The sequence below is a fragment of the Neophocaena asiaeorientalis genome, unplaced genomic scaffold (assembly GCF_003031525.2).
Source record: "Neophocaena asiaeorientalis asiaeorientalis breed wild unplaced genomic scaffold, Neophocaena_asiaeorientalis_V1.1 scaffold30, whole genome shotgun sequence".
In the NCBI taxonomy this organism is placed as follows: domain Eukaryota; kingdom Metazoa; phylum Chordata; class Mammalia; order Artiodactyla; family Phocoenidae; genus Neophocaena; species Neophocaena asiaeorientalis.
In genome coordinates, this window is record NW_020174923.1 from 9321733 (window position 1) to 9345141 (window position 23409).

Consider the following 23409-nt stretch of genomic DNA (forward strand, 5'->3'; position numbering starts at 1 on the left):
TATTCTAGATGAGGGAAAAACACTTTTTTTTTTTTTTTTTTTTTTTTTTTAATCCTCTCTGCTCCTGCTGCTTTATATGGCTGGTCTCATTTTCATTCTGCAACGACTCCAATCCTAGGCAAGAAGACTGGAGTTCGGGGGGGTAAGCAACTTGCCCAGAGCAACGCCGACAGGAAGTGTTGGAACCAGGGTTTCTTCACCAAGTTCTCACATCAGGGGCCGCGTGTCAGATGCTGCTCTGAGCACTGCCCATGTGTCAGGTCCTGGAGCCACCCCTGCCCTGGCACGTGTCCTCACGCCATCTGACTCTGGGCAACAGGCCCAGAGAGGCTGAGTGTGTCTCCCAAGGTGACACAGTTTGGACTGGGCAGTGCAGGAATTCACACGGAGCCAGGCTGCCCCAGAGGCCACCCCCGCTCCCCACACACACAACGGGCCACTTCTGCGTCCCCTCAGCCCAGTGCCCAGTTTTCAGGGATCCCCAGTGAGGCTAAGGCTCTAAGGATGAGACTTACAAGAGGTGATGTTAAAGAAAAAAAGGGGCGATGTGGTAGGTGTTAGTGTACAAGAGGGATGAGGGAAAATGCCCATAGATGCAGTTAAGGTGCTCTAGAAACTAGAGCACCTTAACTAGTGTTTTTAAAATAACGGCAACATCATTGAGCACAACAGACTGACCCGTCTGCAGGAAGAATTCTAAATGGACAATTCAAAATGATAATTGAAGTGTGATTTGAATGTAGGTGGGGAGCACGGCCCATCGCCTCCTCACTCTGGCATATTTTTCGCTTCATTTAGGCAAATAGTACAATGCGTCTGTGTCTTTTAAGCACACTCCAGACAGCATGGGGAGGTGGCAGTTGAGAAGTTTGCGGGGTGACAAGGAGGAGACATTTATCATGGCGTTATTTATGACGGCAGAAACGGAGACAGCCTAAACCCTCAGCAACGCGGGTATAGTAAGTAAATTACGGTTCATCTGTGGCAAAAAAATCCAGCTGATCAAGTGTTTTGACAACACAGGGAAAAGTCTTTTTTCCCCCACGATGTTAAGTAAAAGATAGAAAGCAGAGCAGGTAATTGCATATACACAGTATTCTTTCAACTACAGGGAGAAACACGAGAAAAAAAGACTGAAAGGAAACAGGCCAAATGTTGACACAGGCCGCTCCCTGGAGGTGGGTCTGTGTTTTTCTTGTCTTTTCTCTTAAACTTTAAACTACTCCTTAGTCGTCAAATGTTTTGCGATCGTCCAGCCCTCTTCCTCAACACATGGAGCTGAGAGAGGTTGGAGTCTCACCTGGGGTCATGCGAGGGGCTCCCTTTCTCAGTTGGGGTCAGGTCAGGTCGGCCCTGAAATCGGGTTGCCAGGGACGGCCAGGCAAAGAGTGTTCACAAATGCAGTGCTCACCCATGCTAGCGCATCGGATTTATGGGGCGAAACGTGGAGGTCCCCCCTGCACAGCCTTCCCAAGTCCCACTAGGACCCTCTGCTGGAGTGCTTGGACCTGGACGAATACCTCCTCAAGGAGCAAAATACAAAGAAACCGTAAGGGACTAAAAGTACGACGTGCATGCACACTGGGGCAAATTACGAACAGAAAGACGCAAAGAGGCTAAAACCCAACCGCCTCCTCTGAGGTGTCGGAGCAAAGGCAGGGTCCTGTGCATGATCCCTGCACACGGCACCACCAAGGGGGTGGGCAGGCCACCTAAGCTCCCCCTCCGACCCCACCCACCAATACACCCCTGCCCTCCCCCCATTTAAGGGATCAGCTCACCCCCCACCGCCGAGCAAGGTTGGGGAGACAGAAGGTGATGAGGCTTCCCGCGAGCGTGGCGTCGGGCTTCACCTTGACGCCGGGGCAGCTCAGGGGCAGGCAGGTCCGCCCAGACTGCTGCCTGCTGTCTCTGGGGGTCCCACCTCGCTCTGTGCCGCCCAAGACCCTGCCCACTCCAGCGAGCATAGACTTCCCTTGGGACCATGCGGTATGGGGCCAGGGGCAGGCGGGAGAAGATTCGGGACCACACGGTGCCTGGACGTGACGTGCTCCCAACAGGATGAGGACTGAGCTGACCCCACGGCGGCAGCCGAGCCCCTACTCACTTAAATGCTTTCAGGCAGGCCTCGGGGATGTGCTCCTTGTCAAACTTCTTCAAGGAGTCCAGGAAGGTGTCCACTTTGCCCATCATGATTTTCGCAGCTTTCCAGCTCTGGTCCTTGGGGATCTTGCCCCCGGGCGCAGTCAGAATCATCACGGCGGCCGTGACGTTGACCACGGCGTCTGGGGGGGACCCGAAGGACTTCAGCTCTGTCAGGTTGTTCTGCAAAGACAGACGGACAGACTAGAACGGGGATTTAGCCCTGAGCAGGACCAGGAGGCCCCCGGTGATGACCCCACGGCGTCTCCTCTCTTCCTCTCTTCTCAGGTGTCGTGATCCCCGTTTCTTCCCCCTCCTGCCCTCACCTTATTCAGAGTGTCGAGGGCCTCCTGCGCGGCCAGTAGGGCCGGCTCTGCCTTGGCCAGGTCTGTTTCACAAGCTTTTTGTTTCTCAGCAACATTCTGGAAGGCAGGCAGATGGGAAAGACGGATGCAGGGGTCCGTCTGGGTGGCGTGTGTGAAGGGGGGGCCCTGGGCGGTGTGAGGGCGAGGAGGGGTGACGAGGGGTGACGAGGGGAGTTGCCCTTCGCACTCGCTTGCCGGGTCACCGTGTGAAGCCCGCCTTTCCCCGCCCTGCCTCCTTTGCCCCGAAACACTCAGGTTAGAAGGAGCTGGGTGTCAGCTGACCCGGGATTCAGGGAGGGGAACTGTTCCTTCTCTTGGCTCCAGCTTCCAGGACCAGAGGGGAAACCTGGGGCCACACAGGCCACTCCCTGGCCTTAGGCCTTATTTCTTGATGCCACTGTGTCATCCCTCCAGGATGGACCATTTCAGAGGTACAGCCCATCCTCCCCTTAAAGTGAGAACATCTTCTTCATTCACGCATGCACGCCTTCATTCATTCATGCGTGCGTTCGCTCTTTGGCTCGGGAAGAACCCCTCTGAGCCTTCAGGCACCAGGCAGAGAGACCAGGAGAAGCTTGGTACCCATCCATCAGGAGTAGCATCTGTGTGACAACAGAGGTGAAGAAGCCAGTCGGGGCTGGGAGCTTTTGCTGGGCGAGGAGGAAGGAGGACAGAAAGAAGAGGGTCTCTCTGCAGAACACCTCCTGGAGAATCCCATTCCGTACCTTACTTTAGGGACACGTGGGACACGACTCAGGGAACAGGGCACGGAAGGCACTGACTTGGCCGGTGGTGCTGGGAAGCTCCAGGCTTCCCTGGAGCATGTTGGGCCATTTCTGGATCAGGGGTTGGAGAGGGGTGGGCACCCAGATGTTAACAGCTGCATGTGGGTATCAGACGGCAGGTCCCTGAGTCCAGGGTGCAGGTGTGGGTCCTGGCTTGGATCCTATGTCACTTGCTAATTTTGAGACCTCGGGCACATTGCCAACCATCCTAACAGGGCTGTGGTCATGCAGGTTACAATGAGGGACGGAGCAGAGCTCCTGGCTACCCCACCTGGCCCGGGACCCTCCGCGCTCCAGCACTGGTGGGAAGGGAAGGGCTCAGGTCCCCCTCCTGTTGGCCTTGGAAGGAGGCTGTCTCAGGCAAAGAAGTGACTTGCTGCTGTCCTCCCTCTCAAGAGACAGCAGACAGTTACTGGGACTCTTAATTTAGACACTCACACAGGTGCGTGACTAATGGCGAAAAAGGCATGCAGGAAAAGGTGATGAGAAATCAACCCAAGCCATGAACCTTCGGCGTGGAGCCCACCGGGGCCAGTGGCACCAGAACATCTCGGGGCTCCAGGGGCAGCAAGTCTGAGGCCCAGGGCTCCGAGGAAGGCTTCTCAAGCCTTAACGTGCTCACAGGCCACCGGCACCTCACTAAGATGCAGACCCGATTCAGCAGAGCTGGGGCCTGGGAACCCGCATGTCTTACCAGCTCAGGAGATGCCACTGCTGGGGCTTGGGAGGGCAGCCCTCTGCTGAGCTGGGGGCCCTGCGCTTGGGAGAGAAGCCCTCCCTGCGGGGTTCCTGCTGGTTTGCCCGAGCCCATAGGAGATACTGGCCACCAGGGGAAGGGGCCCAGCTGGGCAGAGCTGCGTGCCGCTGCCCGTCTGCCCACCTTGTTGATGACTTCCACCTTGATCTCTTCCTCATCAGCAATGGCTTTCTCTTTGCTGACCTTCTCTGTTTCCACACCCACCACGTGGATCAGCTTGTCCGCTTTCTCGTTTTTCTGCTTGAGCTCAGCCTCCTGAACCGCCAGCTTGGCTTTTAAATCATCCACCTAGAGGAGGAGGTAAGGGAGGCAGGCAGGCTGGGGCCCCGGCCACCGCACGCGGCCCCCTACTCAGCCGGGCTGTCCCGGCCCGGGACAGTACGGGCTGGTGGCCATGGGAGCCACGGGGCCCGAGCAGAACAGCAGGCCTGCCGGTTGCTTACCACTCCCTGTGACGCATTTCTAAGTGCTTTTTCAGCTTCTCCAAGGTAAGTATTTACTGAGCACCGACTGTGTACACAGGGTCGCAAGTATAAGACCCATTCCTGTCGTTCAAGGAGGTGGCAATCAAGGTGGCCGGATTAAAACAATGTCAGCAGAGGCAGGGTGCTGAGGAGTTCTGGGGAGGCTGGTGGGGCTGTGAGAGTCTGGAGCCGGGGATAAAAAGCTCCCTCGGCTGAGGCCCTAGGCAGCCAGGCGGAGGGAGTTCTGGGAAGTGGTAAGTGATGGGCTGAGACACCCTTCCCCATCTGGATGATTCCTAGCACGAGGAGGCCACCACTCCATTGCTGTAACCGCCCTCTCCTGGGTGCATTTCCTTCTGGGTGCTTCCCAGAAGGTACCTTTGGGGAAAAACGCCTGCTGAGCCGGGCTTCTCCCTTGTTCCTATCCAGGGAGGGAGCAGGCTGCTTTGTGGCTCCGGCAAGCTCTGTCCAAGGAATGGACGGCCCCAGCACCGGGTTCCCCTCTCCGCCCCCACGGGGTGGCCTTGGCTCCGTGCAGCAGCCTGTGTCAGGGGCCACCCTTCACCTGTGCAGCTGTTTACCAGGCTCCCGCGGAGACGCCAACGGTGGGCAGTAAAGGGGGAGCCGGGGCTACACCACGGAGGATATTTAAAACCAGGCAGAAGACTTAAAAATTAACACGGTGTGAAAGTACGGCAGATGCGCTTCCATCTGGGCACTGCAGTGTGAACGGGGCTCCGGGATGGACCCGCCTCCACGGGCTGCACTTGCCTGCATGAGCAAACACCCCAGACGCGGGACCCCCGGGAAGCACCCGACGTAACATCAGCACCTGGAAGGCGTTTGGGATCCACCGTCTAGGTTAAAACCCATATACTTGCTGTGGTTTGCCAGTGGAAGTTTCTCCGAGGCAGGGGTCCCGGTCCCCTTACTTTGTGTCACATGCCTGGGGGAAGGTTCTGGAAGCACATCCCGAGGCCCCAGCTCTCCTACCTGAGAGGCTGTGCTCTGCAGCTTCATCAGCCCGTTCTCCAGCCTCTCGATTTTGGCGACCAGCTCCATCCTCTTCTTGGCCAGTAGGTTCTGGTACAGTTTGATCTGCTCCAGGAAGGTTTTGGGTGTGGTGTAGTTGTAGCGCCTCTCGGTGGCGAGGTACACCTTGGACATCTCTTTGACGGTCGTGTGCACGTAGGACATGAAGAGGCTGATGGAGGCCTTAACTTCCGGCTACAAAGACAAGACAGAACCATTCATTCCCCGGTGCCCTGATGGAAGAGGAGGCTGCTGGCCACAGTGGACCACAAGGTGGGTTCCCTTCCTCGCCGAGCACCCTGGATGAGTGGTACCCCCTCTGTCAACCTTGGTGGTTCAGCTGTCAAATGAGGCTCAAGACAGCAAGGTCTGCAGGGCTCTCATGGGCGACGGTGGTATTGCACCACCAAGGGGCCCGGTCAGAGCCAAGGTTATTACTATTCTCTCTCTGACTCACACACTTGCATATACAACATGCTTGAATAACCAGGTAATTTCTGCAAGCATTTATCGGACATTTCCTGTTCCAGGCCCTGGGGTTTTAGTAACTCCTTTCCTAGCCCGTTCTGGCCCGCGTCCACGCCAGGGTTGCGGCCCCACCACCTGGGCCTGCCCCACCTGCCCGAAGACAGGCACTAGGAGCTTTGCCCCAGGAATTGTTCAAGGGACGTTAACTGTAATTCAGGTTAATTTGGGAATGTGTTCATCCAACACACGCTTCGTCGGCATCTACTCTGCAGCCCTCGCTGGTGCCAGCAGTGGGGCCATGCGCCGGCCCCAGGAGGCCCCCGCCCCTACAGGCTCTCGGGGTGTGGAGGACACGTGACGGCGGCGTCTCTGGGAAAGGCTCAGCCTGCAACTGAACACTCTGATAGTGATAAGCGGGGGGCTTTACCCATCTTTAAAAACTAGGGAAGAGGTTAATTTCAGGCTTACTTTATTCCACTTAATAACTGAATATGCGTTCAAAATAAATCAGACACGATAACCACGTGGGATTTATTCTAGGCCTGCGTATTGCATCAGCTGGGTCACAAGTTAATGCCCATTTCTAGGCCGGCAATGAGCACAAACGGTGAATGCGGGCACCGTCTTTCAATAAAAGAGAGACGCTGTAGGGACTTCCTTGGTGGTCCAGTGGTAAAGAATCCGCCTTCCAATGCAGGGGACGTGGGTTCGATCCCCGGTCAGGAAACTAGGATCCCACATGCCACGGGGCAACTAAGCCCGCAGGCAACGACTGAGCTCGTGCGCCTCAACTAGCGAACCTGCATGCCGCAAACTACAGAGCCCGTGCGCTCTGGAACCCGTGGGCCACAGCTAGAGAGAGAAAGCCCGCATGCCACAACTAGAGAGAGAAAACCCGCATGCCACAACTAGAGAGAAGCCCGTGCGCCACAAAGAAGATCCTGCGTGCCGCAACTAACACACGGCCCAGACAAAAAATAAATAAAATGTTAAAAAAAAAAGAGCCTTTAAAAAGAAATAAAAGAAAGACACTGTAAAGGAAAAGGAAAAAAAAAAAAGAAGGCTCATATCACCCCGTCTTACTTGTCATGCCCTATAAAAGGCAAGTCAGGGCTTCCCTGGTGGCGCAGTGGTTGAGAGTCTGCCTGCCGATGCAGGGGACGCGGGTTCGTGCCCCGGTCCGGGAAGATCCCACATGCCGCGGAGCGGCTGGGCCCGTGAGCCCAGGCCGCTGAGCCTGCGCGTCCGGAGCCTGTGCTCCGCAATGGGAGAGGCCACGACAGTGAGAGGCCCGCATACCGCGCCCCGCCACCCCCCAAAAAAAAGGTAGGTCAAAGGTGAGGCAGCAGCCCTGGGCAGAGCCCTGGGGGCAGAGCCATGTTGGAGCCCAAGGCAAGAGGAAAAAGTGTGCGCCCGCATACACTTATCAAAGTAAATACGGGCTCTGCAGTCGGCTCCAATCAGGGACTATGTTCAAAGCCCGAGCTGCTCAATCTGTTCGCACGTGGGATCCCCCGGAACCAGCCCTGTGGGCCCCGTGGCCGCGTGAGGCCCGGAACCCCCAGCTGACTGAAACGACCATTTCCCTGGCACAGTAAGTCGGGGCCAGAAAACCAACAAACGGCAGCCTGTCTTTGTTTACAGTTTTGACACTTTTGAGCATTTCAGCGTTACTGTTGATTTTTTAAAATACTGCGTTAAAACATCACGGATCTTGATTACGTTTTTGGTGCCCCCTTAAGTTCTGCACCCAAGGCGAGTGCCTCAGCTGCCTCACCCTACTCCAGGCCTGACGGGAACCCTCCCTCCCGGCTCTGTGCCCCGGGACTCACCTGAATCCCCTCGGTGTCCTCAAGGAAGTGAGTGCTGACGGACACCAGGGCGTCCTCTGGCCACTCGTGGAACCAGTCGATGGCTGTGCAGTTGACCACGGCAGGGAATTTCCTTGCTCGTACACGCAGGACGGAGCCCACGGGGGAGAAACACAGGATTACCTAGAAGTGGACACAGCCGCTGCTGGGTGGGGGACGGCGGTGCTGGGGCCGAGTCGCGCTGCTTTTGCAGAAAGCCCCTTTAGAAGGAAAAGCTCTCTGCGTGGTGTCCGTCTCCAAGCGCGGGGGTGGGGAGAACACGCCCAGGTCTGGGCTGGCAGTGTGGCCATCGCATCACGATGTGAGGGTGCAGGGGAGCCCCGAGCCCTCCTGAGGGGGCCCCACAAAGGGGGAAGGAGGGCTGGGTGCAGGAGGGAGTGGGGCGTGGGCAACCACACTGGGTAGGTGAGGTCCCAGAACAGGGAGGGCTATGGTCCTTTAGCAGGTCTGGTCCTTGGGGGCAGGGAGGAACGAAAGCAGGGCCACCTGGCCAGGGGCAGCTGTCCTACTGGTCACGGACGAGGAGGGAGAGAAGGACCCAAAGTGCTCTCGGTCTAACTTGGGTAGCTCAGCCAGCTTCCCCACGGGGGAATGTTGAAGGTCAGGGAACTAATCTATTTAAGCGTGATCTATTGGGGCGGCGGGTGGATGTGCGTAAAGAAATCACTTCTTTCGGCCACAAGGCACTTCTAACAGCCCACCTCCATCAGGCAGCCCACCATACTCTCCTAACAGTTTTCCATTTCCTGGGCGGGGACAGCCCCTAACTCCTCCCCGAGTGAAGAACTAGCCCTTAGAAGGTCCCCGGGACCCCCCACCCCCAAGCCTGGGACCCCCTACCTTCAGGTGCCTGCGCACTTTCTCAATGAATAATTTCCAGCACGCCTCCCGGGTGTCCGTCAGGCCCAGGGACTTCACTTGCGGCCGCATGGAGGAGATGATGTTCTCCACCTCGTCGTCCGTAAACAGCCCCGGGATCTCCCCCGAGGCCAGCAGGTCATTGATCAGCACCAGAAACTGCTCCTCGGCCACCTGGGAGTCCGTCATCAGGAACACCGAGGGAATGTTCTTCACGGCCGACTTGACGTACTGGGCGCCGAGGTCGAGCTGGACCCGAGGAGGACACCCTCAGAGGTCTTGCCAAGAAGATGCTCGTGTAGAAGCATCTTCCACCACCACCCAGACGGGGGCACCCGGAGATCACCTCCGTAAGAAATGGGCAGGGTCTGTAGATGGAGACCCAGGGCCTTCAGTGGAGGACACCCAGGCTTGTGGCGGCTCTACTCGCCACAGCTCCAAAGTGGAAGCGACCCGGGCGTCCCTCGACGGATGGATGGATAAACACAATGGGGTCCATTCACACAGTGGGATATTATCCTGCCTTAAGAAGGAAGGAGATTCTGACCATGCTACAACACAGAGGAACCTCGAAGACGTTATGCTGAGTGGTCAGCCAGTCACAAAAGGACCAATAGGATTTGTCCTCATGCGAGTAGGATTCCCCTCATACGAGGCCCCCAGCAGAGTCGGATTCATGGAGACAGAAAGTAGGACGCTGGGTGCCAGGGGCTGTGGGGAGCAGGCAGGGGGAGTTAGTGTTTCATGGGGACAGAGTTTCTGTTTGGGAAGATGAGAAAGTTCTGGAGATGGACGGTGGGGATGGTGGCACAAGTATGTGACCGTATTAATGCCACTGAATGGTGTGGTTAAAATGGTAAATTTTGTGTTGTGTATGCTTTACCATAAAAAAAGGAATAAAAAGCTTAAATGAAGACCCTGGAAGAGGCCCCGAATAAACACACCACAGGCTGGGAGGGGGAGGCCGGAAAGAATGAATCAGCCTCGAAGTATTCCCTCTGCTCATCTTAACCCCTGTCACATGACGAGTAGGTTTTAAAGAAATAACTTGACAAAACGATTGCATGGTAATTCTGGATGAATAAATGAAGGAGAATAGTAAAAAAAAAAAAAAGCATGTTACAGAGCAGTATGAATAGCTTGCTATGTTTGAAAAGTATGCCAATTTACACGTATAACTTGTAAATATATACTAAAATGTCAGGGTCATCCAAGTATGAATGTGAATTTTCAGGGGTTTGGTGATTTGCTTTTCTTTACCGTCTAATTTTTAAATAAGACCTGAGAGCCTCTGTAATTATTTTAAAGGCTTTAAAATGTCCATTGTAGGCATCCCGAGTAGCTCTCCTCTGCCCTTTGGAAGCAGCACACCTCCCTGACATCTGTTCAGAGAGAAACATCACCAGGGTCCCTCAGCTGGAGCTGACAGGGGTATAACTGGGGTCAAAAGGCAAGCTCCAAATTCCAGGGTTTTTGGACAAGCTTAAAAAACAAATCAAAGGGAAGCCCTGAGCCTGGGAGAGCAGAGGCCTCAGGTGGGATATGAGCCCTGGTCACGCCCTCGGGTGTGGCCTCCAAGGCAGGTCCTACTTGGAGAGGCGGCGGGGGCCTTGGTGTTGAGACACATCACTCTCCCCATTTCATAGTCCATCACGGATGTGGGCTGGGAGCCGACAATGCCGGAATCAGCCCGTAGGTACCTAAAGGCGCGTGAGCCCGGCGGTCGTCCTGGGGGAGGCGAGTGTGACAACTGCACAACAGAGGGCAGCTCCTGGCTGGTGCCGGCTCAACCTGCACCACTGTCATGCTGACCCCTGAGTGTTCCTCCCTCCTGTGGTTCGGGAATGAACGAATTTGGGAGGGGCCTCGAAGTTCCAACAAGTTCAGCTTTTGAATCCGGTTGGACTGGCTGAGGCAAGGGATCTGCGTGGAGCGAGGGAAGCTAGTTGCTGCAGGGACCCAGGTCACAGCAGAATGTTCTGGAAAGACCGATGGTCCCTAAAGGCCGAGGGTCGGCGTGGCGGCCCCGGGCCTGCCGCACCGCTCTTCCCCCATCCCACTTGCTCGTCTCCAGGAGAATCGGGGTTTGCCGCACCCTCTGGTCTCTGCCCTTTCTCTTTGGCTCCCACTTCCAGGCTCTCTCCTGGGGCCCCCAGGGGAACCTGCGCCGGCCGAGACCTCAGGGCCTCTCCTTGGCCACAGCCCACTGTCCTGCCTGGAGCCTCTGCGGCCTCGACTGTCGTGAAGCTCGGCCCTCTCTGGCCTTCCTGCCGTGGCGCTCGCTCCGTCCCTGCTGACCACTGCTCCGGCCCGCGGTCCTCGTCCTGCCTGCCCCGGGATCCCGTCCCCCTCAGCCTCTGCACCTCTCTGGCATGGACTCCGCCACCCCCACGCGCTCAGGCTGAGGGGCCGAGATCTCCACCTGCCGCCCTCTCCTGCACGTCCCAGGTCCCAGTGCGCCTTGGCCATCTCCTGCCAAGCGTCCCCTCAGTTCCTCCGACGCCCACGCACACGAGGCCGCACGTTATCTTGATTTCTTCTGGCACTGGAGTCTTGACTGTCCTCGCCACACCCCCCAGTCCCCCTCTGTCCTCAGTTCCTGTCTGCTTGAGGGAGACATCGTGTCAGTAATTGCTCCAGCTGCCAACGTCATGGTCAGCCCCACAAGCTCAGCTCCGGGGGTCCCCTCCTCACTCACCACCGAGGAGGAGGGAGTGGGTCCGGACAGCGGCATCCGAGGATGTTAAAGACCACCTGCGTCTGGGTGCATCTCGGGACTGGCGGTAACAGAGCAGGGCGCGCACTCCCCTCTCTGGCCGGGGCGCACACTCCCCTCTCACTTCCGGGGCCCCTCGTGGCCGTCGTCATTGCCGGCAGAGACGAAGGAACAAGGAGCCCAGGTTGGGGGTGAGTCTCAGGGAAGAGGGTCGAAGAGGTGTGGCCAGGGGCGCTCTCCTCCTTCTGCCTTGCCGGCTGCAGGAAGGCAAGCGCTCGCCCCACCTGCCCCTCCCCGGTCAACATTTGCTGAAGGTCGTTGGGGCCACCTGAGCTGCTGGGACATGGGCCTGGCCCCTCACTCAGCTTAAAGCATTTCTCCAGAGGGTCTGGTCCAGCTCTCTGGGCTACTACTCGGGCCTCGGGGAGACGGCTCACAGAAGTCAAAAGCACGCCACTGCCTGGTCTGGGGACCCAGCAGGTGGGAGTCCAGCTAAGGTTCCACTCCTCCCATCAGTGCAGGGCACTCGCCCACGACAAGGGTCTCGCTCCGTCTCTCCCTCCTCCCTTCTTGTTGCACTGTCTGGTTCCAGCCTTCGTGGGGTCACCGGGGCTCCTGTGGTACCCCCCTACCCATCACCCCTGAGCGATCTCTGCTGTCTTCAAGCCATCCTCCACTCTGTCCCAGAACACCACCAGATCCTGCCCCTCCTCTGCACAAACGACCTTGACAGTATCTTGTTTTCTTGGGACCAAGTCCAGGGTTTTCCATGAGGCACACGATGGCCCTTGGGTTTGGATCCTGACCCTTTTCCCGCCGCGTCTCCACACTCCAGTGGGTGCCCGTGGCTTACGGTACGACTTTATAATAATGTTACATCATCATGAACGCACCTGTTACGCTAATAACATATACACTGTTAACTTCTTACTGTGACGCTCTCGTTAGGACAATAATAACACATCTTATGACCGTTCAGGAGTCTGCGTCCCCTAATATGACGCAAGGTCCAATAGCCCTGTTCATGGCTGCCCTTCCTTCCGAATCCACAGAAGCTACTTCATAAATAACAAATATAGTGATAAACACTTAATAAATGATGACAAATGAGGAGTACAGACCCAGTTCGCCACGGGCGCAGGAGCAATGAATTCTGACGAAACAGATCACAGAGGTGCTGTGGCTCATGCCAGGGGATAAGAAAACAGCGGTCACAGGTGGCCCCAAGGTGAGGCCAACAAAATCCTCACGAGCACAGGGCAGAGAGTACGATGCATCCGGAAAATACAGCGATACAATTAAGCTAAGAGACTAGAAACTTTTCCAGTGGAGACAACTCAGTACGACGACACAGCTCCAGATGCGAGGATTCTAACCACCCTGAGCGCGCTCGGGGAGTCGGCGCCACCCACCCGCTCGGCCTAGCTGAGCGCCGCTAAGACCCGTGACACGCCGGTTCAGTTCAGGAGGCGGCGTCTGGCGGAACCTACACTGGGGAGACCTCTCCCTTAAGGCTGGGATTTTAAAAATACAGCCAGGGGGCTAGTCCTTTGACAGGAAGCGTAGAACGCACTGGGGGCAACGACAAGCTGGATGCTTACCAGGGCTGCTGGCCCTGGCACAGCCTGCTTGGCATCGTCGGGAGAGCAGGGCTGAGAACTAGCTCACCGTCCCCATCGTCCTTCCTGGGGCCTCTGCCCACAGACCACCCTCCTCCTGCTGAGGTCCCAGGGTGCCAAGCTCTGGCAGGGGTCCAGGCCATCCCCCTAAGGCCACCTGGCCAGCAACTGCCTCGGAGCCGTGAGCGGAGGGGAGGGTCCCCTGGGTCTGGCACCGTCCTGGCCCACAGAGGCAGCCTTGACACCAAGGCAAAGAGAGATGAGCCGTGTGACGTGGTCCAGTCAATTTCAGCTCTAATCCGAGACACAACAATGGTAAGCTCCAGACTGATCGTGTTTGACTAGCACACAGGTCCCCGAGAGAGCAGATTTTTGGGAAAAAGAAATCAATAAAAAGCCTCGGCGGCACGTCTTGGGGATGGGAGACCTGAATCAAGCTTATATTTATTTGATTAATTCAAAAAAGCAGCCTCCCAGAACCCTGAGGAGGTAGGTAGACAGCTAGTGAGGACCGGTTCTCAATTACTTAATCTGGAAAACTGGGAAAGACGCGGCACGGTTTGGTGACCAGAGACGAGAACCAAAGCTCTTTGCCGCTATTACCTGGGGTGACTCTCTACTGGCTCTAATCTGCCGGAAACCCACACTTCCTTTTACCTTCGTCACATGGCCATGGGCACCGGCCAAATGTGTGTCCCTGGCCTTTACCGTCTAAGATAATCACCCTGCTGGTGACCTTCACATTCTCTGCGCTGGATGCTTCGTTTGGGGAACGGGAGTGGGGAGACTCTTCTCCGCTCCCCCTCCCGAAGGGCGGCTTATTGAGAGGCGACATCTCACCTTGAGGTCTGGGATCCCGTAGCCCTTCTTGAGGGTGATCTGGAACACGTCCAGTGCGCTGATGTACGCGGCCAGGCGGGAGAGGCTCTGCTTGCCGCTACCGCCCACCCCTACCAGCAGGGCGTTGCCCCGTGGGGACTCCAGGATGCGGCTGATCCTGCAGATGTGGGCCACCGCGTCCTCAAACAGCACCTGAAGAGACCAGACCAGAGAGACCCCGGGCGTCTCACCGCGCAGACACGCCTCCCTCGTCCCTTCCCACCCCGCTGCTGCCTGCTCGAGCCCCGCTCACCAGGTTCATGGCCGCGTTGATCTCGTTGTAACTGTCCAGAGCTTCCACCAGGAGCTTGCTCAGGGGAGCCACGTCAGTCACCGGCAGGTACTTGGGATCGCCGATCCCGTGAGCAAAGTGGCAGTAGATATTGGGTTTGGCGAATAAGAGCTCCTCAGCCAGATCCTAGATGTCAGAGACAAGATGCTTCCGTTGTCGCTGCCTCGGGTACACAGATCACGAACAGCAGCCCGAGCACCTTGCCGGCGGCCTCAGAATATCAGGCCACGTCTGCAGGGGCCCCGTAAACCACTGGGCAAAATCCCCTGGCCCCTGCCACGTCGGGAATGAACGGAGAGTCCAGAAAATTGATTCTACCATGAAAACCCCGGACACATCAGCGGAGCACGTCGACCCCGGCAGAGCTGTGCCCAGTGGCTAGAGGGAGGTCTTCACTCCTCCTCGCTCGGGCCACACCCACGTGGCAGAGTCACCCCATGGGACCCAATGTGGTCCTTCCCATCCCCAGCCCAGGGCCCTTGCAGGGGGGCGGGGATTGTCACAGGGTCCCGACACCCTGCCCCTCGGAGCCTTCCTGGGCCTGGCAGGGGGACGTGGCGGCCTGACGTACGTCGAAGAACTTCTTGGTGGAAGCGACGGTGACTCTGCGCAGCGTCTCCTGGTCCTTCTCATCCACCATCTTGTCGCCGTACACACGTTCGGCTTCGTGCAGCCAGAGGCGGACGAGGTCTAGTGGGATTTTCAGGATCTCTGTGGTGGAGAACAGGAGCCCCTGCCCCAGATGCAGGATGGTCGGCATCCTTAGCTGTGTCCGGGAGGCAAGCCGAGCACCGCATGTGGATTAAACGAGAACGTGGCCTCTTCCCCAGGGGATGACCCTTTAGGCTGTGGTACAGCGTCCACTGGAGGTCCAGGAAGCCACGGACTGCCAAGGCCGCGCAAGTCCTGGAGGCTGGAGGGTGTGTCTGTGGCCTGAGAGACGTGGGGGGATTCTCCTCACGAGACAGGGTTAAGGGCTGCCCCCTCTAAGGGGGTGGACAGTGGAGAAAGGGACAAGGGGGCTGATGAGACAGAAGCCCGACTACGGGAGGCCATGGAGTGGCCGGCGAGCTTGGGCCGTGCAGCAAGCCTGCCCAGACCCAGTCCTGGCTTGGCCGTTTACTAACCAAGTGACCTGGCAAGTTCAACAGGGGCTTTTTTCCCAGGCCCTCGTTCTGGGCTCTGGGAACACAGTGATGATGGGACTGACCCTGCCTTCATGGAGTTTGCCTTCTAGTGGGGAGATGTAACCAGACAAAATCACAAGGTAATTACACATTGTGACGTGTGCTATGAATGACATAAACAGGGACAGTGAGACAGAGCGTGTGGGGATGAGGAGGGGCCTCTTGAGGGCACGACATTTGAGCTGACACTCGACGTGGAGGGAGCCTTAGACTTCCCATCTGTAAAATGGGGATATACGAGCATTACATGTTGTTTGGAGGAGAAAATGGGGATATAAGTGGCCAAACCCATTGGCTAGCTCAGTCAATACATAAGAGGAAACATCATCACCACCATCAAGACTACAACCATCACCACCACCATCACCATCGTCATCACCGTCATCACCATCACCACCATTATCGTCATCACCACCACTATCGCCACGGTCACCATCATCACCATCAACGTCATCATTGCACTCTGTCCACAGATCACTTTGCTTTCTCTCCTGAGCGCAGCAGAGGAGGAGAGCATCTGTGGGTCAGGCCTTGGCCATAACGTGACATGACACAGCGCTAAAAGCAGTACCTGGAAAATATTGGAGAGGTCCCTGAGGTTGAAGACATAATGAAACTTAACGGCTGTGGGAAGAAACGTTGATGTCACTTTCTGGTGCAGGGCTGTTACAGGAAAAAGGCACATCGATTCTTGCACACTCTTAATGGCCTCAGGAAGTGCAAAGCTTAAGCTATAGTTTCTGAAGCAAATGGACTGTGCGATGGCGACAATTTAAGTACGAAATCTACAGAGCTGAGGAGGGAGGAAGTTCGCTACTCTACTGATGTGTACATTGTTTCTGTATACTGAATTTCCTACCCTCTGCCTCCCCCTCAAGAAACTGGATTTCACAATACCTCAACAGCATCGTTAAAAAAAATATTGACTTGGAAGTATAAACAAAATATTTACCAGGGGAAAGTATGAAGCCTCCGTCAGCCCCAGAAAGCAGCGGGTCTCGCTGACAGGAGAGGGGGCGAGGCAGGTCAGCTTACCCAGGGCGGAGGCCACCAGATGGCTGCTCATCTTCTGGACTACCACGGGGACCGATTGATAGGCCAGGTGCTGGGCCAGGATGGTGCTGTAGATGCTCATGAGGGCCTCCTGGCCCGGGAAGCTCACGGCAAACACACAGAAGTGGCGCTGCCCGGAACAACCAGAGACCCTCGTCAGGCTGCGCGTAGGGACCAGCTTGGGGCAGGGCCACCTTCCTGGGGAGCAGACTCTGTCCTCATCGCCTAACGTCTCGTGGGCATGGTCAGAATGGACAGGTTCTCTCCTCATGCCATGTGTGTGGTAAAGCCCCCTTAAATACTGATTACATCTCAAACAGCCAAATTCGTGTCACGCTCTCCAGAAAAAACTTGGAGGAGGCCAAAGAGTGCCTCAGAGCGCAGCCTGGATTTAAATTTCAGGTCTCCATCTGCTTAGGTAATTCAGAGGTGAGGTCCTGCCTGGGTGGCATTGCAGATAGAGTACAGGATTTCCTGTTAAATCTGAATTTCACATAGGAAAAAAAATTTTTTTTTTTTAGTACAAATATGTCTCAAACATCGTATGGGGCATGATTTTCTGTTTATCTGAAATTCAGATTTGAGCAGGCATCTGTATTTTTATTTGCTAAGTCTGGCAGCCCTGTGGGCTCACAGGGAGAGCTGACTAGCCTCTCAACACCCCCCCCTTCCCCCACCCACTGGGAATGTCCTGACATCTTCTGAAAGGCCGGGGCGTTCTCCAGGGAATGCCAGCCCACAGCCCCACGATCCCAAATCAATGCTTTCCTTCTCATTTGCCAAAGCAAGCCTTGGGCTCCTGCAGCTGACCGAGATGAATCCAGGTTCTGCCTACCTGAAGCCTGGGGTCGATGGTGAAGGATCCAGCAGTGGGGTTCATGCACGCCACGTACTGACAGTTATGGATGTCCTTCAGTGTCAGCTTCTGTCGGTCATACCTGCGCGGGCAAGGCCAGCATAATGTCCGGCTGCCGGAGCCACCCCCGGCTCCCCACCCACCCCAGTACTGCCCTGCATATGGTTAAAAGAAAAAAAAACACCTCAAAATAACAATTACATGTGAAATGGCCAATTGTACTTCATGCTCTTAAGAGACATTTTGAAACAGGAGGCAACAGAGTGGCGCAGTGTTCAGGTCTGGGTTTACGTTCCAGCTCCCCCATTCAGTAGCATCGTGAATCTGGGGAGGCTGGCTAACCCCTCCGTGCCTCAGTGTTCTTATCTGTGCAATGGGTCGTGATGAGGACGAGTGGAGCTAATGCATGAAAATAAACTTAGAAGGGTACCTGAAATACAGCGAGGGTTCCACAGATGTTTACCACCGCCCCCATTATCACTCTAAGTAACAAGGATGATGATGGTGACGATGATCAAGTAAGCTGAAGAGCTTCCTCGGTGCCAGGGCACTGCTAACACTTCCAGGGGCTCAGACGAGGTCAAAGGCTATAAAGAGCTTGTGCATCTTTCACGTGCCTTTTACCTTTTGGCTTTCCCCCCCACTGTTTCGTTTTGTTTTCTGTTGGGAGTTGGGGCCGGCCCTTGTTCATTTGTGGGGATTCCTTGTATGCCCCACACGTTAATCCACTGCCAGTGTCGGGCATTGCAAGTAATTTCTCCCGTTAATCCCGTACTGTGCTCGGCCGTGGTGTCTCTGGGTGGACAATGTCCCTCAGTTTTCAGGTAGGTCAAAGTAACCATTCTTTGGCCTCCTGGCCTCTGCTTTTGAAACCTAGGTCTGAGAAGTCCTTTGCACTCCCCACCTTTCCCCGGGTCACACTTTCTTCCACCAACGTGGCAGTTTCTCCTTTGGCTTGTGGGTCGGCCCTCCACGTGGGGCCCGACTGATCTATGTGGGAGGGGGTGGTCTGTGTTGCTGTCTCTTCTGCCCTTGCTGGCAGAGCCTCTGAACGGTCCAGCCTTCCCTGTTGCTTGTGGGGCCCCTTTATCTGAAATTCTAGAGGGATCTTCCAAATCTGACTATGCCTCCCCCTCCTAGAGAGATGCTTCAGGACAAACTCAAGGGCAGCTGTGGACCCAGGGCTGAAGCTTCACAGCTCTTAGGGCCCTCTTAAAGAAGAGTACAACACATCTTAGTTTTGTAAATTTTGCAAGGATGCACGACCTGGTGAGCCCATTTCGAGAGCATGCAACCAGGGCCCAGGAGAGTGAGGGGCCGCCCCTGGGCCCTCCTGGGCCTCCCAGCAGATCCTCCCGAGGGGGCGCGGGCAGCCCTCATGTATCCCTCCTGCTTTGCCCTCGGCCTCCTGCCCTGTCCCTCCCCAGACCTGTCCTGGGCCCTGGCCGTCCCACACCACTTTCACGTCCTCACAGATGTCGAGCTCTCGCAGGGCTGCACTTCAAGTGTGCCCCTCCCCGGCCTAGCTCTGTCACCTCCCCAGGGAGCCATCCCTAACACCCTGTTCCCACATCACAGCCCACAGCCCCCATGGCTTCACTGCTGTCCTTGCTGGGTTCCTACAGCCCGTGAGCCCTGGAGTCGGTGTCATGTCGCGGGGAAAGGCCAGCCATGGAGTCAGACATGTGGGCTTGACCTCCAGCTGGGCCTTTCATCAGGGCTGTGACTGCCAGCAGGCCACTTATCCCCTCTGTGCCCTATTTCTCGGCAGTAAGGGGCAGGCTCCACGCATCCCCTCACTGACCCCTGATGAGATTTCTCGGGTTCCTTTGGTCTCAAAACCCCCAGGTTTGGCCTGGGCCACTTGCCAGGTCATCATGGCACACTTCTTTCAAGTGATACTTGTTTTAACCACACCGAATGTTCTGACCTTTCCAGACTGCGAATGTAAACATGCCACCCTCAGCTTTCTGTTGCCCTTGGGAGAAAGTGTTCTCTGTCAGAGTGGTCCATGAGTCCTGGGGTCTGGCTGCCCCTGCCCCGGGCACCCTCTCCCTCTGGCTCTCACGCTGCAGCCACGCTGGGCTCCTATGGCCCCCTCCAGGGGCCATACTCCCTCTGCCCATGGCATCTACTGTGCCCGAGATGCTCTCCCTCCAAAGTACTGACACTAAGGCCAGTAATGGAGCTCCCAGCTGCCTCCTCCCGCCCCGGGTCTCTGACCCAGCCGCTGGGGCCCTCTGTGACCGCTCCCTTCACCCTGGAACTGCACCCCTCTGTCTTCTCTGCCATATGGACACTTCAACCGGAGGGGTACCTGTCTGTTCCCGCTCCATGGAACTGCAGGCCACAGCCGCCAGCCCGGGGCCTGGCAGATGCCCACGGCATATTTGCGGAATGTATGAGAGGAGGAGACCTTGACCCCCCACCTCTCCCCAGAACTGTGACCCCATCAGCGTGGTCCTGTGTGCCAGCCCTGCATCCTCCCTGTGGCACCCCCCCGCCCCCACTCACCAGTGCCTGTGGTCCATGTGCTGCCGGAGGAGGGTGTGCGGGGCCACCGTCCCGTACTTGTCCACCTCGGGCATGTTCATGTCGTCGATGAAGTAGATCAGCTTCTTGGTGCCTGGTGGCCCGTAATTCCGCCCTGATTTCTTCTCCAGCGGCTTTTCGAGAACACCTAGAGAAGGGAATGGGGTGACTACCACGGTGCCTGGTAGATCTCAGAGGCGGTGGCCCAAAGGGTAGCCCCGGCGCACCAAAGACAGGGTGGGTTGGACTCCAGCCACCTCAGGAGTAAAGGAGAGGGCGGTGGGCACCACTGGCTCCAGGCAGGGGGACAGGAACCTTGTGCTCATTGACCTGGGGGCCACCTGAGACTGGTTATGAGGGGAGCTCCCTGTGGGATCTGCCACCCTCGTCCCCCTGCTCTGGGCATAGAGGGCAGTGGGTGGGGGCATGGGAAGTGGAGAGGCAGCTGGCAAGTTCCCGGGTCTGCAGTAAGAAGGCACTGTGAGGAACGTCAGGGTGGGGCTGGGGGGCAGTCCGTCGGATGAGAGGGATGGGGTGTGTCGAGGCCAGGCTGTGAGGACGCGCGCTTGTCCTCAGCCTCACCCTGCAGCATAGCCGAGGTCGTGTAGAAGTTGAAGGGCACGGCCTGCACCAACCAGTCGTCTGTACTCAGGCTGCCCAGCTTGTCCCCCATCAGCACCGACTTGCCCGTCCCTGCATTCCCCACCAGCATCACCGGCCACGACTTCTCCACGAGCAGGTCCAGGAAGTAGCGGATACGGATGGTTTCCGTGGTGTGCACCAGTGAGGCCTGGGGGAGAGAGGGAGGAGTTGTAACCCCAGACACACCTGAGCCTCCAATTCCCACCCTCCGTACAAACCTGCAGACCTGGACAGTTTGTCAAATCCCCAGTCTTACTTGGAAGGTCCTACTGTTGAAAACCATTTGCGACCGGACATCCCATTGAGAAGCGAGTGGGATGGGGCTCTGAGTCCTGCCCCTAAATCGTCATAAATCGTCACCGCTCTGGGCAGTTACCTGCAGCGGGACATCAGGGTCCAGCTCGAAGCGGGGCACCTTGTCCGTCCATGGCAGGAACTTTTTGGTGTCGGGATCTATGTAGTAGTCAAAGATCGTTCCCTGCGAGGGGAACTTGATTGTCTTAAACTCGTTGATCCACCATCGGCTGAACTCGACCCGATAATCTACAAGCTGTTGGGAAACAAAATAGAGCACAGAAACGGCCCAGCTGAGAGGGATGCCGGCAGACCGAGTCTGGGTGGCCAGGCACCCGCTGCGGCCGGCTGCCCACCTGGTCCTGGAACATGGCCCCTCCGAAGGCCCAGAAGCAGGCGAACACGAAGTAGAGCTCGTACAGCTCCTTGGCAGAGTCGGGTGGTGCGTTCTTCTCGGTGAGGAGGCACTCAAGCAGGTACAGGATCATCTGGATGACCGTGATCTCGGGCACCGGCGTGATCGTCTTAAACCCGACGCGAAGCTTGTCCAGGCAGGTGGGCAGGTACTTGTCAAAGAGGACCAGCAGGGTGGCCTTTTCCGACTGCACCTTGCGCCTCTCGATCCAGCTGCTCACCACGCTGGGGAAGACGGGAGGTGCTGGAGGACTGGGCCACCACGCTGGGTCCCCCTGGCGACCCTCTGCTTGGTGAACGCTTCCAGGGGATTCTGGCACTCCTGCCTGGTGATGGGGCCGGTCCCAGACCTTAAGAGGATCTGATGAGGGTGTGCCCTTTCCCTGGGATTCTAGCTGTGGGGTGCTGTCCTCCTAGAACAACTGGGAGCCATCCTTCCCACCCCCAAACGCAGATAATACTGAGGACAGTAGAGCTGGATATAGGAGGAGAGGAGCGGAGAGAGAAGCTTCATAACGTCATCTGGGGGAGAGAGGGAGGGGATGGGAAGGGAAGAAAAGGGAAAGGAAAGGAGAGGAGCAGGGACACATCACTGCATTATCTGGACTCCTGGATCCAGCCATGCCTGAAGCATACATGGTGAATTGAGCCAATTGACACATTTAATGGAAGAGTCCAAACCAATACAACAGGCGTTCCTGAGGAGCCATGTTGGGTCGTCTGGCACACATACATCTCTGGAGTGGGTTGCATAGAGGTGGCCCACCACGGCTGTGAGTGGTGTGGATTCTAGAGCCTGACTGCCTGGCTTGAATGGGCTCTAGCGTGGCCAGCCATGGCCTCGGGCAAGTTACTCAACATGTCTGGGTCTCAGGTTCCTCATCCGTAAATGGGAGTGATGATAATCGCTCCCATATTCGAAGGACTACCTGGGCTGATACTTTTAAAGCTCATAGAGGGGAGCCTGGTCCACGGTAAGTGCTGAACAAGTGCCTGCTAAAAGCGGAAAGAGCGTCCGGCTCCCTTGCGGGCTGATGAGCTCAGTGAGCTGTCCTTTCTAGGATGCCCAAAACGTAAGCAGGAAGCTCGCGTTACCCGAGGCAGCTCGCCTGCCCTCCGCAGCCCCAGCAGACATGCCTTTCTGCAAGTGAGCACACGTTCTGGAAGCTCTGCCTCTTCCTGCACCCCTAGCAGAACAGAGAACCAAGAGCTCAAAAACTCTGCCCCGTTGCCCCTGGGCTCACTAGGTAACAGAGGAAACCTTTAAACGCTCTACGTCCACGAGCGAACACAGCGCAGCTGAGAACCGGATTCCAAATGCAGTGGGTCTTCAGAATGGAGACCGATTTGCAAATCTATACATAGACTGCTGCATTTGCCTTCTCTCTTGAAGGCGGATATATCAAATTTAAAATTTTGCCTTGTTAGAGACATTTAGTGCGTGCAGATGTGCACGCTGGCTTTGATCTGAAAAGCCAAGCCAGACCCAGACCCAGACCCCGGGAGGACGAGTGGCTTCCCTGCAGGCTCCTGCCCTGTCCCCAGAGGCCACGGGGCCCCTCTGGCCCCGGAGCTTTGCTTCACCTCCCGCTCCTGGATATGCTCAGTCACCCCTGCCTTGAGTCGTGGCTGCCCCTGCTGGAGGGCTACTCTTTCTCTGGGTTGAGGGGGGGCCTGAGCAGGCCCTCAGCTTCTCCACTTCTCTCCAGCAAAACCTGGGTCTCCTCCTGGTCCCCAGGATGCCACTCACTCTCTTGGTTACCCCTCTGGAGCCCCAGCTGAAGGGTGAGCCTTCGGGTCCCGCCCCCGCCCACCCCTGCTGACCTACCGCTCTCCTTCCCACCCCCGCCGAGCGTCCACCGGGTGCCCCTCGGCCCCACCGTCTCCTTCCCATTCTCTTGCGTCTTAGCGGCTCCCACTCAGACTTTGTTCCAGTTCTCTTGCCTTGTCTGCTGCCCACCCTGGAAACGCCCAGACGTGTGTAGTGGGCAGGGTGGGGGCCCCTCAAAAGACATGTCCACCCACAGTCTGTGAACGTGGCCTTATTTGGAAAAAGGGTGTTTGCAGATGCAATCAAAATAAGGATCTTGGGCCTCCCTGGTGGCGCAGTGGCTGAGAGTCCGCCTGCCGATGCAGGGGACGCGGGTTCGTGCCCCAGTCCAGGAAGATCCCACATGCCGTGG

The 23409-nt window shown here is 56.8% G+C and overlaps 1 protein-coding gene across 1 annotated transcript in view; it reads right to left on the reverse strand.

Annotated features, from left to right (window-relative positions):
- DNAH17 (dynein axonemal heavy chain 17) overlaps window positions 1-23409 on the reverse strand; it is a 159650-nt gene that overhangs the window by 27341 nt on the left and 108900 nt on the right. Inside the window, exons 50-65 of the mRNA XM_024760605.1 lie at window positions 21169-21451; window positions 20895-21068; window positions 20459-20666; window positions 19859-20024; window positions 17324-17426; window positions 16471-16618; window positions 16007-16098; window positions 14820-14981; window positions 14210-14374; window positions 13918-14109; window positions 8725-8991; window positions 7846-8007; window positions 5507-5740; window positions 4173-4337; window positions 2469-2564; window positions 2108-2325 (exon numbers count right to left, since the gene is read on the reverse strand). Of these exons, the coding sequence (XP_024616373.1) occupies window positions 2108-2325; window positions 2469-2564; window positions 4173-4337; window positions 5507-5740; window positions 7846-8007; window positions 8725-8991; window positions 13918-14109; window positions 14210-14374; window positions 14820-14981; window positions 16007-16098; window positions 16471-16618; window positions 17324-17426; window positions 19859-20024; window positions 20459-20666; window positions 20895-21068; window positions 21169-21451 (2835 nt within the window). The remainder of the gene's footprint in view (window positions 1-2107; window positions 2326-2468; window positions 2565-4172; window positions 4338-5506; window positions 5741-7845; window positions 8008-8724; window positions 8992-13917; window positions 14110-14209; window positions 14375-14819; window positions 14982-16006; window positions 16099-16470; window positions 16619-17323; window positions 17427-19858; window positions 20025-20458; window positions 20667-20894; window positions 21069-21168; window positions 21452-23409) is intronic.